The sequence below is a fragment of the Gymnodraco acuticeps genome, unplaced genomic scaffold (assembly GCF_902827175.1).
Source record: "Gymnodraco acuticeps unplaced genomic scaffold, fGymAcu1.1, whole genome shotgun sequence".
Classification (NCBI taxonomy): domain Eukaryota; kingdom Metazoa; phylum Chordata; class Actinopteri; order Perciformes; family Bathydraconidae; genus Gymnodraco; species Gymnodraco acuticeps.
The window spans coordinates 4,019,405-4,038,227 of NW_022990701.1; the positions used below are offsets into that span (position 1 = coordinate 4,019,405).

Genomic DNA, 18,823 nt, shown 5'->3' on the forward strand with positions numbered 1-18,823 from the left:
CGCAATATATTCAGCTCAAGGGATAAATATAAGGTTTACAAAACCCATCTTAATATATCATTTCCACAGACCTGGCTTGCACACACGCAGTCAGCAAAAGACAGGACTGTCAACATTCAGCGTCAATTTCTGAAATCTCAAACTGATGCAGCCAGTGAACAAAACCTCGACTAATGAATCAAAATGATTTCACCGCACATATATCATCCTGGTGGATGCACTGCTGGCCAGTGGTTTGATTTAGTGTCTAAATATTTTTGGCATATGATTACCGTAAGCCCAACAGCTAAGAGAGTGAGTGTCTGTGTTGTGAAATTGTTAAGTGAGTACATTAGGAGGTGCATAGCTGTGCTGGATGTTGAGAGACAGAGAGATGCAAACAAGCTTAAAGAAATAAAGAAAAGTAAATGATATTGTAAAATAAACCACAGACATGTGTTGGGGGTGCTACAGGGGGGCTATGGCAAATAGGGGTAGTTAGAGCACCACAAATCCCCTCCCTCTTTTGCTCTTGTCCATAAATGCACAATTTGTTATGTGCAGTGACATGGTAAGCACTTGTAATTTGGTAGAAAGAAAACGGTGTCTAATTCAATCTACTCACAAAACGGTCTGGTATTGATCTGCTAACTGGTATTGATATTAACTGGTATTCATTTCTGAAACAAAAACATTGCTAATGCCATTCAATCCCCCTATATTTGAGATGAGTTATATCTTCAACACTCTGCAATTCACACAACAATAATCTAGATTGATTATTAGCACTACAGGTAAGAGGAAGAAGTGTCTACATTTTGGGTTGAACTCTTCTTTGAAAGCTTTGTTAACAACCCCTTTAATCTAAATAATCAACACACCCATGCAGTCACACCTGCAGGGACCAGGTTGACGAGCTAATAGCGGAGCACAAACACTGACATCCTCAAACACACACACCCCTTGGTTCTCACCATGCTCCAGCACCAGCTGTGGCAGTCTGTTGACAGTCTCCTTGGCAACCAGCCTCTTCTTGTCCCGGGCCTTTGCATCCAGGTGGCTGAGGAGGGGCGATATGAAGGGATAATTAAAACCATTCCCTCCGTTTCTCACCTCAGGCTCCTGCTGAAACTGGGGGGGCTGCTGTTGGTGGTTATGATGATGATGCTGGTGATGCTGGTGATAAAGCTGATGAAGGTGTGACAGGTCGTTGGGAACGTGGCCCGAGTGCCGGTTAGCGAGTCCGTTCATCTCCCCTGCTCCGCCCCCCCTGGTGGCTCCGCCTCCAGGGTCTTTCTGACACACGCAGTGGAAGTGCTTTCGTGTCCCAGTGATGCAGCGGCCCAGGCGCCGCCACGCCTTGCGGCCCAGGTGCCCCAGGTAGCGGATGATCTCCTCGTAGCAGCTCCCTGGTTGGCTGTCGCTGGCCAGCGTAGAAGCCGATTGGTGGAGCTGCCGGGCGCGCTGCTCCGATTTCATTAAGGCGTGTTCCCTCTGCTTTGTTTCAGAAAACTGGGTTGCTATGACGACCAGGCACAGATTGATCATGAAGAAGGAGCCCACCTGGTCATTACAAAAAACATGACACACTGTTGTAAAAACACAGTCCAGTGTCCAATGTATTCAACTTTATCTAATGCAATCCAATACGACAGCTCAGCCATAAACGCATCGCAAAGATCATGATGTTCAGATTTGATTGACACTGTCAGAGAGATATCAATTCAACCATTTGTTTAATAATAGTATTATTTTCTATTTGCACTCCTTTTCATCTTAACATTGTGTGCAATGCCTTGTTTACATGCTGCTGTGATCAATAAAGTATATCTTATCTTATGTTATCGTATCTTATAAAGAGGACATGTTATGCACATTTTAAGGTTCATATTCTTATTTGTTGCCATGATTACATGCTTTAATGTTCAAAAAGGTGCTTTTATTTTTCTCATACTACCTGTGCTGCAGCCCCTCTTTTCCCCCCTCTGTCTGCTCTGATTGGTTAGCCGGCTCTGTTGTGATTGGTGGTTAAAAACCTATGCAACACACTTCGGGAAAGGTAAAACCCCAAAAAGCACAATAGGGCCTCTTGATTGTAAGTCGCTTTGGATAAAAGCGTCAGCTAAATGCAATGTAATGTAATGTAATGTTGAAGGATGTTCTCTGCAGAGGTTTTGAACTGGACTGAATTACGCTGAGAAGTGTTTTTAACAAAACGTTATACAAGGTTCTGAAGAGTTGTTGTGAGGCTCCAGCCCTTTCAAACCTGGCTGGCAGTGAAGCCACCATAGTACTCCAGACTAATCCAAAAGTGTCCAAAGAGGTGTAGCTGAGGCGGGCCTGGGTGAAGTACAATGTGAGTCAGCTAGCGGCCCAATCTGTTGAGGCACCCACCTATCACTCAGGCCTAGCTCTTAATTATGCATGCTTTTATACATTAACAATACAAATAGTAGACATTTGCTATTTTTTGCACTGGGCTGTAAACGTGTATTACTGCTGTGAAGTGGGGCATTTTAACATGGGGGTCTGTTGAGATTGATCTGCTGGATCCAGCTTCATGTGGCTCTAAAAGCAGTTTTTGGCACTTCTTCAAAGGCTGCTATTTTCAACCCTGGTGGTTTCCGCTAAGTTTAAAATGTTTGACTAGCCCATTTCCAAACATGAGGGGAGAAAATGAGAAAAAGCACTTCAATATGATGTACAACATGAAAAGGTAAAACCTATGTTAGGTTTGTGTGTGTGCGTGAGAGTGCACTTACTATAATGAGGAAGATAAAGTAGATGAAGTTGTAGAAAGAATGTGCATCCATGACGTAGTACATGATGTCCACCCAACCTTCCAGAGTGATCACCTGTATGAAAGCACACAGTACTCACAGTGAGATGTCTCAATTGCATCATCATTATTGATAAAAGATCAACCCCTTTATATAAATCCTACCTGAAAAATGGCAATCCATGCATATCCAATATTGTCAAAGTTAATAGCTCCTTTGTGTGGGTTTACTTCCCCGGTCAGACACTCGTTGTAATACTGGTACCAGTTCACACATGACCCCGAATCGTCTCCTCTGAGTCCCTCCTCTGTCCGGGCCTCCTCAGGACTCAGGAGGCAGTAAGTCCTGCCCACACGGCGGCGAGGAACATCCGAACATCGAAGCATCCCGTTCTCTCTGTCCATTGAGCAGATGAACGGGTGGTCATCGGTGCCATCTTGCTTATAGTAGCCACTCAGGAAGGAGATGTTATATCTCCTGGAGAAGAAGAGAAAAACATATCGTCTGAATTTATTAGAAACACCTTAATTACGGAGGGTAGGTTAACAGAACAGCATAGAGCAAGAGCCAATACATACTGTCACATTTGGTACAGCTGGGGCAATAATATACTTAATATATGTGCTTAAATCTAAAGTAGGTTTCCCCATTCTACAAACAGACAGTTTCTCAGAACTTTTCTACTTTTTTTCCTGTCTGTGGCACTTTGCCCCAAGCCCGTCCCCAAGAAGATGTACATTTTAAAAATGGGTCACAGTAAAGAAACAAAGTTTTAATTTTGCATTAGGAGCTGCTCACTGTCATTTTTCAGACAGGAGGGATTGTTGGACTATTTTCAGTCACGGATTAATAGCCATTTGATGAGCTATAACAGCAGGAATGTGTATGTGAGATTGACTCAATATAAACTAAAGCGCCCATGTTCATTTAAATGGAGGAACTTGTCAACATGTGCTCAATAATATTTTTTTCTTTTCTTTTTTTTACAACAATGACACCGAAGAACAAGCCGTATTAGAATCTGGCTGCACAAATAAAACTTGTTATAGTAAAACCATTTTATTGTTGGTTTTGGTCCAATGGGAAACACATAGAATGGCTCTGTTTGTTTTAAAAACGAATCACAAAAGGGGCTTAGAATACCAAATAATACATATCTGGACAAATTCAGGTAACGTTTGAACGATTTTTAGGAAAATAAATCGTTAAACAACCTATTGTTTGTACAGACGGTCTGGTTTCTGGGAGAGAACAGAAAGACAGTGCGTAATACACAAGAGTGTTTAGGGAGGAAATGAGGAAACAGAAAGATAAATACAGATGAAGCGGAGAAAGAAAAGAGAGAGGCAGGGTGCAGTGGAGAGATAAGCAATCAATCATGTGTGGTGTAGAGATGGGTCACAGAGTAGCAGGGCTCTCACTTCTTATCCAAAAAGGTTATTTTGTTGTTTATTGTCTCAAATGCTAACTGAAACTAAAACCCAAAGAACAATTTGTTTCGGGTGGAAATATATATGCTACTTATTTAGGAGGCTATTGTGACAACATGAGTTTAAAGCAGGAGCCAATAACAAAGTCACATTGTCTTTCCATGATACAGCTGCACTACGTTAGAAATACAATCACAGAGTCCTGGCTTGGTGATAAAATTAGAATAATGCAGTGCTGAGGATTCTGTTATTGTCATAATACTGCGTTCTAGTGAAAATAATCTGAACTATTTTGAGTCTACAGCGCTCGGATGTGACAACAGGGAACAATATGGCAAGGAACTGAGTAGACCCTTCTGCCTACTCACTCTTGAATCACAATCTTTTATTAAAAGCCTTTAGTTATTATGGGCTGTGATCAGTAGGATTTGTCAATGGCGATTATTAAACACAACATTTATAGTTGGCCCCTCCTCTCCGTCTCCAGCCGCAAAGGCCATCTGCCTCGTTGCAGTCGATGCGTAAATACAATTCTAACACTTGGTCAATACATTTTCATAGAGTCTTCTAATTTCAGAGAAGTAAGAAAAAAACAGGCCTAGTGCAGCACACATAATCCTATTCCCTTTTGGTTGTAGCCTGTTATAATAATTATATTTACTATATTTTATTGTATTTTCTATATGTGTTGTTGTATTATATTCACTTTTTTCATATTTAATTAAATTCATGATTGTTTGCATTGAAAAAATAAACATTGACTTCAATTAAATGTATTTTTATAACAGATTACACATAATTGTATTAGAATAGTTAAAAGGGAATAGCATAATAATATTATATCATATATGGAACCTAATATTTAGTATTTAAATGTACTATTATTGCTTTCAATTAACCTAATATAATTATTTGTAACCTGTTGACATAATATATTTAATTAAAGTCAACTTTAAAATGTGTTGCGTGTGCTCAAGGACCTTTAATTGTTTTGGGGATTCACACTTTTAAATATATATTTGCTTTACTTAATTTTAATATGTTATTAAAATAATTTAGTGTTTTTGATTGCATCCCACTGAGTGAACTTTTCTGGTTTTAATTTAGTTTTTTCTTTTCCAAATCACATTGAGTGTTCTGCTATTAAAATAAAGTGTCATCATATATTTTAGTTAAGGCGAGACACGGCAGGCAAAAACATCGTTTTTCAAGTACTGGTCAATTTTGAGATTTTGTGCTATTTTGATTCCATAACATGTTTTCTTTCAGGCTTTTGGAAGGAAAACGTACAAAATACACATTTAAGTGTTTATTTTACTATAGTTTGTCTATTTGCGTCTGTAGATTTCTCCTAAATTCACCAAAAGTTAGCATTCTAACCAGTGCTTGAATTGGAATGAAAAAGGTGCCAGTACTCTAAAATCAGCAACTTTTTCAAGTCAATTTTATATATACAGCCCACAAACAAGAATTTGGCTACTATAATGCTGGTGGGTTTGTCTCTTTACTACTGTATATTTTAGAAAGGTTCACTGTACTTAACATTTTTTATGATAGGCAGCGGATATGGCTAAAGCTCAGTAAGGTCAATATTAACTGAAAATATAGCAATCAAAGTCTAGATCTTCTGCTGAAGACACATGAAGCAGAGACCTTTCAGGTGAGAGCCCCTCTGGTGGTGTTCAACATTAATGACAAGGAAACAAAGCTCTGGTCAGAAGCATTTTTTATAAAAAGCTTTAACAAAATTAAGTATTTCTGTACATTTTGAATGCAATCTAACTTTCCAACTCAGAAAACGAAAAACGAAAAAGTGCCAAAAGTCTTCTCACATGGCTGAGCTGCTTTGCAATATACTTCACCACTGAAGAATACAAATATGTATAAAGTAAACTATGATGCAATCTAACTTTCCAACTCAGAAAAATGATAAAGAGCATGAACAAAGAACATGTAAAAACAAATGCAAAATTTGCACAATCTAAAATGAGAAACTGTAACTGCAAGTAACAAAGTCTGAGCCATGGTAAAGAGTTACATTGAACACCAAGCTGATCAGATAACTCCCTGGTTGGTCTGAAGTCCTTCTATCTCCAGGATCTGTACAAATCGGCACATTATGCCAAAAGTCTTCTCACTGGGTGAGCTGCTTTGCAATATACTTCACATTGTTAGAAAAGGCTCCAGAAGGCCTTGGGGACATCAGTATCAGGGGCTGGAGCTGGACAGGCTCTTTCATCAGCACTTCTCCTTCCATTTGCCAGCCAGGACCTCACATACTGTTCCGGATTGAACTGTCCTAGTGATGGTCCATTACATTTAATGAAAACCAGGCTGGACAGTCGGCTGACAGAGAGAGCATTCCTTTTTGCAGTAAGGATATCGTTCATGCAGCTGAATGCCCGCTCACACTCACTAGTGGAGACAGCGATGGTTCGGACTGCTTTCAGTAGAGGCTCCATGGCAGCAGGTGTATGGGATGCCCTGGTTTCCTTGTATTCGCGAAAGCCCTGAACAGTCTCTCTTCTGTCCACTTTCAGCACTTCGCACAAACGTAGCACCTCTACGTCCCCATACTGTACGTCTAACTCCTCTTCAGGCCAACTTCCAGGATGGATAACTTTCATGTCCTGGATTAGCTGATTGTCCCGGGCCTCCCGGCCATGTAATGGGATTTCTCTTGTGCTGACATGAGAGGAGGTTGTGGAAGTCATTCTGTGTCTCAGATTCTCTACCATACTGCGGAAAAACTGACCTGCATGAATCTGTACAAGCCTGCCATTCTCACGCAGGGCAACACCCTTGAAGGACTTCTCAGCTAGAGCTGTATGAACTGTAGTCATGTGTGGGCCAGGCATGGTGACCATGGATTCAAAAACTCGTATTTCTCGAGTTAAGAGCCCATCTGCTGTAGGCAGTGTCATCTCTCTTTTTTGGAGTTGCCGAGAGAGGTCGCTGAGCTCTGTGAGCGCATCGTACATCAGTCCCAGATTGCTGACAAACGTTGCAGATGTGAGCACATCATCCAGGCCCTTGTACTTTGCTCTGTCTCTGGAATCCCTGCTCGTGTCGTTTGCAGCATTTGTGAAGTGATCATGAAGCACTCGGTAGTTTTCCCAGACTGCTCTGACGCTCCTTTCACTTGAAGCCACCCAGCGGATGGACAAAACACGCCCTATCACCAGGAGACGCTGTCCGACTGCTTGCGCACACTGCGCTAACTGCCTCTGATTTTTGGGGGAGGCATGGAACAAGGAATAGAGTTTGTCAAAAAAGATCTGGAAATGATTGAGCCCTGAGACCTCCTTGACCACATCCCCAACTGCCAGCTCTAGACGATGATTGGAGCAGTGCCACACAAACAGGCTTGGGAATTTACTACACAACTGGGTAGCAACGCCTGTTCTCTTCCCTAGCATGACTGAAGCCCCATCACATGCAAAAGAAACGAAACACTGACCTAAAAAGTCCTCGTTAAAATCTCTTCCAAGACACTCCATTAACGCCTTTGTGATGTCATCAGCCGTTGTTCCATCCAACTCGATCAGCTCCCAAAAAAACGTTTCGGGCTCAGCATCAGCTAATGCTGAGCGTAGACACACAACAAGCACCGTTTTACCACTAATAGTGGTAGATTCATCGACCAAAACACAGAGTTTTCTTTGGTTTTCTGTAATGTCTTTTGCCATGTTTTTTCTTCAGCTCATGAGCTATGTGGTCGATGATTTCGCCACAGGTTTTATTGGAGTGCAAAACCCTGCCCACGTTCAGCCCATTCAGTTTCTGTACATTCAAATCAATTGGCATGTCTGTGAATGGCCGGCTATGTTTGCCAATTTTATATGCCGTTCGAAAAACTCTGATAGTGGTGTCTAATTCAGATTTATGCATAGACTGCACTTGATGTTGAATAGTTTCACGTGAAGCAGATGTAAGGATGTCAGCAGCTTTTACATGGGCTTGTGATTCTTTATGTTCTTTGATTTTTTTTCTCAGGCTAGCTTGTTGTTTGCCCTTGTCAACACCGAAATGAGACACTGCACACTCACCCCATTCAGTTGACAGTTTCAGTCCTTGTCCAGTGTGTATTCCCAAAGATTTGACATGATCTCTGCATATCCGACATCCTAGCTTCTTATCTTTAAGAAGGAGCTATGCATTGGTCTTGCAAAAATATTGCACCTGGTCCGTTGTCCAGCAGTCAGGTGCATCGCTTTGCCCGGTGTTGGTGGTGGCAGTTGCGCCAGCAGCAGCTAACGTTAGAGGCTCTGGAGGAGGCGGCGGAGCTAGTGCTAATGCTAATGCACTAGAACTTGGAGCAGGAGGATCAACCAAAGAAAGCTCCCCATCAGACACAATTTCCAACACAGGCACAGCATTCTCTGTATTTGAAGTTTCTTCCGGCGACAACCGCTGTCTTTTTGCACTTTTATTAATCCACGCTAACATTTTAGAAATGCTAATTTGTGACGTGACTTGCTTTCCTTCTCTCGGGGGCGTGCCTGCTCTGTTCTATCACTCTACATAGCCACCCACTGGGTGGGAGTTGCACTGCATAAACACAACACACGTGCATCTAGGTATGTAAATTGTAAAGTATTAAAACATGGTTTTACTAACAGTTTTCAGTATGTTGTTACTTCGGCATTATTATTATTATTATTTTGAAACGTGTATTACTATTAAATCACGGTCAAATAGGTTAATTTTGACATAGTCGTTTCCACCACAGTATTTACATGGAGAAGATAAGCCCCGCCCCCTCTCCAGCACGTTCTGTTTGAATGACAGGAGTAAACAGCTGACAGCCGCTGTGAAACTCCAGCGGTTAGAGCGATGAGAATGTCCGTTCGGCACCTCATGACGCATCTACTGAGTACCGGGCGGCTGTATATATATATATGGATGTATAATAAGAACGGCGGGAGAGTGTTGAGTACTGGCACGGTGCATGAGTACCGGAGTACCGCCAGCATGCCGGTACTGAGCAAGAAGTGCCGGTACTCCATGGGTCAGAACCAGAAGTGCCGGTACTGCGTACCGGTGAGTACCGGCCCAATTCCAGCACTGATTCTAACGTAACATAAAGTACCGCGACCGCTGTGTGCACCATGTCAACAGAGGTATCGCTGGAAAGCTCCGTCTCTCCTGCACAATCTCATCGGATCCAAATATGGTCATTTCCTTTGTATCAGCAACCAATCGTGAAAGCACAAAGGGGTCTTAAACCAAGAAACGAAATCTCATTGGCTGGTGTCAATTTCTGACAACGTGATTCGTTCAGATGCGTCACGTGGTGTGCTAAAACACTTCCTGGTTAGCTTTCAGCTAGAAATTGAAATCTCAAAATGCCAAAAGAACGGCGAAAAAAACGTTCACAGAGAAGACGACAACAATTGTCACTTGCACGAAGCAAGGTTATACAAAAAAAAATGACCCTGAACATGAAATACCTTCACGGAGTGCGTCGATGCGCAAGCTGTCATCCAAAGAACAGGAAGGTTTAGCTAGCGCCTCACTGCAATCTTTAAAGGTCGTTTTCTCAAAATGAGTTTTTTCTCCTACTTTGAGTTCGAAATTTCAACTTCAGTAGCACGTACATACACCAAACCTTCCAGTTATATTCCTATCAATATTATGAAGGCTTTTACAGAAGGGTTTGTTCATATGTCATTCATAGCCTGAATTATACAACATTGTATACCTAAAAACATGGCGAAAATGGATATTTTAGGGCTGTTGACAGTATTTTCTGATTTATGGAGTGATAAAAAGAGATATCCAATATCCCTTCTGTAAAAGCCTTAGATACTAATATGACTACAAAATGAAACAAGAATTTTGAATCTGGCTATATCCAAAGTTCAGATTTCGATTCCTGAAATGTGTTAAAATATGTGCATATGTAATGAGATAATAGATAATTTGCATATTTAAACATGCTATTTCAGAAACTTGTAATACAAAAGACAATTGCCTTATTGTAAGTAATTAACTGGAGAAATTTCTAGCTGATACCTTTAAGTTAAAAAATGTACCCTATTCACCTGGGGTGTCTAAGTAACAGTAACTGCACAATAATTATTAAACAACATTGTATCTAAGTAAATCAAACGGTACAACAGTACAGGCTGTTCCGATGAACCCCCACCTCTACATACAGCCACCACTGTCAGGGATTATTATCTGAGTGGGAAGGTTGAGCAGATGTGAGGTCAGGTGCTGAACATGATGTTATCTGATGTTATGTGATATTATCTGATCATGTTTTCGTACATGTGAGTGGGAGCGAGGCTGAGAGCGATTGTGTTCCAGCGTTGGTTAGACAGATATCGAGCATGACGTGAAGGATCATGTATGAGAGAGCTGGAGGGACAGTGAAACTCTGAGGGATCACGTTGAGTCAGCCACTGAGAGTCCCTGAATACCGGAACATAGAAATTCACTTAGCCCTCCTAATCCCTTGATTTGTGATCCCTAATGCTGGAGGTTACTGCAGGAAACACATTTACTTGCTCTCAGACGGCGCTGATTAGAGAACAACTAGATCAGACTATCAGTGTTATCGATCCTCTCTTAGAAATAACAGCTATGGGAAAGAAGCTAATCAGTTGTGAGCAAACTTTTTAAAGAGGTTTCAAATTAATGAGGCCAATGCATCCCTTGACGTGACATCTGCTGGTTACTATGGTTACTCACATTTTGACATCCTCTCCCATGAAACAGCGGTTCCTCAGTAGCCCCGCCCACAGCTGCACGCCGACGATGCCGAAGATGAAGAAGACGAAGAAGCACAGTGCCAGCACGTTGCCCAGCATGGGAAGTGTGTCGAGGAGGAGGGTCACCAGGATACGCATGCCTGCCAACACACACACATGCAGCACAAACACCATAGGCAACTGTGACACACCATGGATGTATAAAGAGAGCTGGAAACAGCATTGGAAGTGGAGGCAAGTTTATTCGTGTGCAAGTTGAGAAAAGCCAAAAAAAGTTCAACTTCTGAGTATAACATTATTCATATCTTCCTGCCCATAGAGCAGAAACTATTAGTGCATTTTACAACTTTTATGACCAAATGGCATTACCTTAATTGACACAGAAGTTGCAATGCCACAGTTTGGTCACTACAAAAAAGTGGCTTTAAAGCCTCACGCTCATCCTGCATCCAGTTCTCTTTATACATCCTTGGAACGTAATAGCATCTGCAACTTTATGGCAAAATAAAGGTCACAGGAGGTCACTCTAGACAGGAGACACCTTAATGTATGTTGCACAAACTGGAGCAGTAATGTATTGAATGGTAAATAGTTACCATCCAAACAATAATACTCCACTCTGCTAAAGTGCACATGTACAAAATGCTTCCTATTCACTGCTTCTAGACTTGGCTACACACTCAGCCTGAGTTTGGCCAAGGTCACTGAGTTTGAAAAAAATGGATGGCCAGTGTGTGAAGCTGATAAGAACAACCTGAGAATCTCAATGATTCCCTTGACTTTGTTCACTGTGTCCTTATTTGTTTAAACATGCATTCATCAAGAGGAAAGCTGGAGCTGTTAATGGCAATCAAATTAGGAGAGTTCAAGGACAGTAACATATCTTTCATTGTCTTGGCTTTGTATGTGATTGCTGACTTTCAGGTAAGGGTGTTTCCATGTCAAACATTGCGTCCCTTTTTATACTTGGCCCACCAGATATAGGGGACAGAGAGTTGATGGATTGAAAGTGAAAGCAGTCTTTCTTTCACAGTCATCATATTTAATATTAAGTCAGTGGCTTTCTGAAGGCTATGACCCACAGATGTCAGGAGACACTTGGAATCTGTCCTGCTGATGTTCTGCCAGGCCTGAATTGCAGACATCTTCATCTTGCCTGTTTCTGAGGCTTTTTGCCCTCATTCTAGTCTGAAGCAAGCACACCAGATAATGATTTGGAATGCAGTCGGTCATTTGATCTGAGCCCTTTGTACTACCATGCAATTATGGGCTCTATTTAATCCATGTGTTACTTAATGATTGTTGATATGTCTTGAGAAAGGCCCCCGTGTGTCAAAATGTTTACACTTTTTAAATAAATCAATGCAGCGAAGACTAATGTGTGTGGAAATTGACTTTTTTCTTTGGAATTGGATCTTAGGAGAATTGATTCCCAAGACCACAATCGAGACAAAAGCAGGTGACGTTTATGTTGCTGTCCACCGATTATAGATTGCAGTCAGGTCAGTGTCTTGTCTTGAGTCAAGAACTGTTGTACGGTTTGACCATCAACATCTCCTTATTTTCCATCTCTCTTCTGTCTACTCTTAACAGTCTTCGACCTGCTGCATTGTCCTAAAGTCAGAAGAGTCTTACACTGTTCGGCTCCAACTTTACTGGTCTGATGTGTAAAAGGCCTTGTCAGCACTTTTAACCTCACAGTTAGTGTTTCATTTAAAATCCAATGTACAGAGCCAAAACAACGAAAGACAATCAAAACCTTTTACATTTTGAGTAGGGCTGGGTGATATAGAGAATATAAACAGCTACATTTACTTTAAATAGCAAAACTAAAATGACTGTTTTCCTTATAATTATGTTATATTTTTTGGATTATCATTGGTGAATTATTATTATTATTCATTATATCATAATCCTTTAGTTGATTTATTAATTATATGATCCTGCAAAGTAACTTAAGCTGTCAGATGAATGCAGTGGAGAAACAACATTTTCAAAAGTATAAAGTAACATGAAATGGAAATACTCAAGTAAAGTAGGCTACCTCTACATTTTACTTAAGTACGTTGAGTAAATGAATTTGAACAGCTAGAACAGTCTGACCACTTCACAAAACATCACTTTACTGTATTTCGGCATTTGACCATCATCACTTATTTAACACAAGTTTAACATCACAACATGGCTTTAAAATGAATATATTGCCCAGCCCTGCTTTGAGTGCAGTGAATGTTGGAGGAATAAGGAGACAAACTCACTGGGAACTCTGTTGATGGCTCGTAGTGGGCGGAGCACCCGGACGGTCCTAATGGCTGACAGGCTGACGTTGTGTCCATCAAGCGAGTACTCCAGCATTCTGCGCAGAGGGAAAGCCACCACTGGGTCAATGGCATCGTGATCAGCCTGACCTTGGCCAACTCTGGCGTCTACAGGGAATCCAGCAGTGCACTGTATCTGGGATACATAGCCTTTTAACTACCAATCACCGAGGTCTCTGTCTCTCAGGACCCAATGATGCCATTGTCATTCTGCAGAGCTGTCGCGCACACACATAAACTTCCACCGGTTCCTCTAAGCACGCGCACACACACGCTTGACATTTAACTGGCATTAAACAAGTGTCTAAGCTTTGCACAAAACACACACATACACACACGATTTTGGCTCATATTTAATGTCAAATGCGCGTGTGTAGGTGTGCACGTGGTTGTGTGCGTCTGTCCAACAACTCACCCCACCACAACAATGAAGAAGTCCAATCGGTTCCACGTGTCGCTGAGGTAGCCGCTCTGACCTATGATCCCCAGAGCCACCATCTTCATAACCATCTCCCCAGCAAAAAACACAAAGATGCCATCATCCAGAGCCTGCAAACGTGCACACACACACACACACACACACACACACACACACACACACACACACACACACACACACACACACACACACACACACACACACACACACACACAACCACACACATTAGTGTAAACTGATTAAGAGGGAGAAAAAAATTAAAGCAAAAACTTTCCAGACCCCTGATAATACAGTCTCAGAGCTGAGCATAATTAGTTTGTAATTTCAGTGTGTGTGTGTGTGTGTGTGTGTGTGTGTGTGTGTGTGTGTGTGTGTGTGTGTGTGTGTGTGTGTGTGTGTGTGTGTGTGTGTGTGTGTGTGTGTGTGTGTGTGTGTGTGTGTGTGTGTGTGTGTGTTTTACCTGCAGCAGGAAGGGTGTGCGGTCACAGGGCTGGAACATCCCGAGAGTCACGCAGTTCAGGAGGATGGCCAAAATGCTCACACGCTCGAACCATGTGACATGAGGTTAAGTGTAAACACCACAGCAGAGTTTGAACATTGATTACAATTAGTTACCCTCAACAGAAAGCCATCAGAAAATGAACTGATACAACACCACCCAGACTTCTGAAGTGTTAATGCAATCAAAAGAAGTAGAAAGCTAACATGTAGCTATAAACAAACTACACCATGGATGCATAACTTTAACATCACCACAAATAAGTAGATTTGTTTTCGAGGATGGCATGAGGGCGTAAAATGTCCCAGACAACTTCTGAAATCTCCAGTCTTTAGTCTTGTTACACTTATTAGCAACCGCCTTTTTAGAGACACATATAACCTTTAACATTCACAAGTGGGGTATTTCATTTTATGTCATACAAAAAAAAGGGGACAAACACTTAAGCTAGTGTTAAGCGGAGACAGTAATTCAGGCAACGTGAGGGATGGAACTGATATCCTGGTTTAAGACTCAATCCTGCAATATTCTTTAGGTATTAGCTGCTGGGTCAATGTTTTAGTTTAAAGAGGGTTGAGATCTGATTAATGGAATTAAAGATAAAGAAAAAACGTAAAGGAAAATTACATGAAGGGTTGAAGCAAGATTTTGTACCAACACAAACTGCCAGAACAGCGTCAGTGCTAGGTTTTACAACACTCTAAACTCTACCTGAGTGATACATATCATCCATCCAAGATATTGATAAGCACTGCACAACCATGGACTGTATATATAAATTGTAAAACGTGTCACTCTGAATTCCCCCTTTGAGATCTGGCCAGTCGCCAGATCTCAAAGGGGGAATTCAGAGTGATAAGACCATAGAATATTATTCACATAATTTTCATTCTCATCAAGCCACGCAGTGACCCTTTGTGCTCTATGTGGAATCATCTGCATTCATTATGTTCCTCCGTTCATTTATTCAGGTGTTTCCTTTGCTTTGACACCCAGCTGTATCTAGTCAATGGTCTGTAGAAACCCAGAGGAGGCACTAAAGAAGAAAACTGGCACATTAAACTCGAGCCATGTTGCAAACAAAACGATGCAAGACTGATGTTACAAAATATATTCAAGCACAACTGTTATGTGCACAACTTTGCACTTAACAGCTTGCAAAATCAAATGTGCAGGCACAGAACTGAAAGGGGTAACCTCATAAAGCACTTTTATAAGGGTGGGAAATTGCTAATATAAGCTAAAATGTATCAACTTGAATTTACAGATGCTGACAGGACATGTTGACATGTTTAATATTCACAACTACAAAAGAAAGTGAGCTACCAGGAAACACATTTGAAGTCAGATTAAGTGTAAACTTGCATATATGGCGGATGTTTGTGCATCTTGCTGTCAAACACTCAAGTAGGAGCACGGCTCAGAAGTGGTAAGCAGAGGGGTTTAAAGAGGAAAATAGTCTAAAGTGGAAAGTTGAAGGAATGATTGTGTTGCCTTCATGCGAACACAGTCACACACACTTAAAAACTGCTGAATGGATGACAGGAACGTATTTAAGAGCAAAGGACGCGTTCATAATAAAGCCTGGAAGCATACACATGAAACACACACGCTCACACATAGAGTCCCTTCCCCGGACACTTTGCTCTCGAGAGGGCAGAAAAATTAATGAGAGTACAATCCTTTATCACCCTTGAGACATAGATAGAGAGAGAGGGGGAGAGAGGGAGAGAGAGAGAGGCTAATCCAGTGTCCTCCCTTCGCTCTCGTTGCCATGGGAACCCCCATTTCACCGTGGGAACTGACTTCTGAGTTTCACAATCCGCTTGCATCCTGTCTGGACTGGAACACAACATAATTAATATGCTCTCAAAGCACACACGATGTCCTTTAGCGCAGCTCCATCCTTTCCTCACTGCTGAGGAGGCTCGTTTTAATCCTGTTCCACCTTTATAAGTTACCCTGAGTGTCCATAAAACACACGCTCTCACACACACACAGAGTGAAAACAAGGCGCAGGGCAGGGTCAAGGTGTGAGTGATGGATGCGAGAGGAGTTTTTCCACAGTTGGCCCATCACTCAACATCAGTGATGAAACGCGGAGGGAATGTCCTCTCCGCTGTCCCTCTGTGTCAGCCTCTTTATTGCTCTTCCTTTATCTACTCTCACACTCAACCTTTCCCTCCATCATTTCTCATTTTTCTTTACAGCCCTTTCCCCCTCTCTTTGGCCCAATTATTTTTCTCTTTGCTCTGCTCCTTCTGCCCTCTGTCTATCCCTCTTCCTTCATACACTGTGGTATAATTTCCCATCTTCGTTCCGTACTATTTCTTGCATTTCTTTTTGCCTCCCATGCACACTTCCTTTTCTCTACGAACCGCCAGCCCCGCCCCCCGTTCTTTTTTCTACATATCTTCACATATGCCTGCCCTTGGGAAGAGCTTATAGTCTCTCTGTTAGAAACCTGACTATCAGCCAACAGATAAACTACAACTACACTTAATAATTAACATCGTCAGAGAGATGGAGAGGCATTAGAACGGACAGGGTGATAAATAGATATGTAGATACAGTAAGGGAGAAGTAGAGGGGAGAGAAAGAGAGGGCAAGAAACAAGGGAAATTAGAGATGAGACGAAGAAAAATGGCTTCATGCCTGAGTAAAAAAAAGTCTCAGTGCACTGAAAGAGGTTAAGACTCTGACCATTAGAGCTTAAAGTGTAAACAATTGAAAATGTTACATGGCCTCGATGCTTTATCCTGTCTCCCTAATTGTCTCATCTTCTTGTTCTTCCTCCCTCGCCAAGATATACCACCTCCTCCCTGTCTCTCGCGCTCTCCCCCTCTTGTACTCCCCTCGAGTGCCAACACAGGTAATAAAGGTCAGGCCGACATTATAAATCAAATCAGATAACATCACCCTGATCTTTCTGGCATCATCCTCCACCCTTGGCTGGGTATACATGCTAAGGCCAGCGTGAGGGAACATTTTCATCTGCAATGTTCATTATCTTAAAAGGATCATCCATAGGGACACACAGGCCATCTGGATACACACACATACGGCCATGTTTTTCAGCTTGAGGAGGTTTTACAACGTCGTACCACTGCCTCACAAGGCACACTTTATTAAACAATAGACGCTGTCATCTTTATAGCTCTATATGTATCAAGTTCAAACCATTAAGAATAACTTCAGCATGGCTCCTTTTTATTTGTCTTTTTACCAGTCCTTGAATTTATTAGTAAAACCTCTCCAGTCGCCATTTTTGAATGGCTCTGCAGAGAATGAGGACCAAACCCTATTTATTAAAGGCTTACTTACATGTACTCACTGCAAACCCTAATGGATTGTTGTCAAATGTGAATGATTTACTTACATTTATCATTGCCCAACAGCTGGATTATTACAAACAAAGACACCTGTGGCTCCTTCCGTTGCATGACTAACTAAAATATAGCATCTTAGAGTAAGAAAGTCAGCTCATACTGACATATTCCAAAGACTATTGATTACCGTATAATCTATTCATTGTACCCAGACGATGAATCATAATGACTTTGGTGATCCTCTGACTTTCTCTCTCTCGCACCACAACAAAGTGCATAATGGGAATTGTTGTTCAGCAGGGACCCATTGGAGAAAAGCAACGTTTTCTTAGACAACACAGGGCGAGAAATGTATACACACATTGTCTAGGTTAAGTAGCTATTCCTTAGAAAGCTGCCTTAGAAGACAAATGCATTCAAACTGGGTGAGGAGAATCCACTCCAGGCAAATTATTTTTTAATCAAAATTATTTAATAAAGTTAAAACCCTTTAAAGTCTGGCCAAACTATGAAGTGGTATTGAACTTAAAAGCGTGTGGTTTGGATGGAAATCCTCACATGTGAGCGACTCTGTATGAATGAGCAACCTGCTCACGACTTCCCCCATGCGCCTGCTGCTTAGACCCCCGCTTGCACTCTGATATTCACACACACAGACTTGATTAAACGTAACCCAGTTAGACTCAAAGTCTGCGTGTGTGTGTGTGTGTCTGAAATTAAGGTGGTCCAAGTCAAGTTACTGTCAGGTTATCAAGTCCTCTGACTCCACCCCCTTACAATGTAACAGCTAGTAACCATGGAAACACTTGCACGAATCATGCTAATTGGCTGAAATGCCTCTGACAGCCCACCCTACTTTGAGTAGGACCTCCTCCTATCCATCGTTTTCTCCCTATCAACCCCCCTTCACACACGCACACACAAACACACACACACACACACACACACACACACACACACACACACACACACACACACCTCAACCCAATTAAGAGTCAGTTTAGGAAAAGGAAAAGAGGGAGATAAATAGGAGGGCAGATAGTGAGTAAAGAGGGATGAGAGAAAGAAGAAACCAGATGGAGTGCAGAAGAAGAAAGGCAGGTGGAGAGAGGTACTTGTATAGGAGTGACAGATACAGCTTTTCTCATCTTTAAACAAAAGGAAACGCTCTGAATGTTTCATGCACTGCTGAATAAGTTATGTCCTGTGTGTGTGTGTGTGTGCGTGTGTGTGTGTGTGTGTGTGTGTGTGTGTGTGTGTGTGTGTGTGTGTGTGTGTGTGTGTGTGTGTGTGTGTGTGTGTGTGTGTGTGTGTTGTGTGTGTGTGTGTG

At 41.8% G+C, this 18,823-nt stretch overlaps 1 protein-coding gene across 1 annotated transcript in view; it reads right to left on the reverse strand.

Annotated features, from left to right (window-relative positions):
• The window catches only part of LOC117556087 (voltage-dependent T-type calcium channel subunit alpha-1H-like), a 56,135-nt gene that overhangs the window by 32,632 nt on the left and 4,680 nt on the right, over window positions 1-18,823 (reverse strand). The window contains 7 exon segments of the mRNA XM_034231236.1: window positions 954-1,542; window positions 2,742-2,834; window positions 2,924-3,236; window positions 10,889-11,048; window positions 13,167-13,264; window positions 13,642-13,775; window positions 14,126-14,219. Of these exon segments, the coding sequence (XP_034087127.1) occupies window positions 954-1,542; window positions 2,742-2,834; window positions 2,924-3,236; window positions 10,889-11,048; window positions 13,167-13,264; window positions 13,642-13,775; window positions 14,126-14,219 (1,481 nt within the window).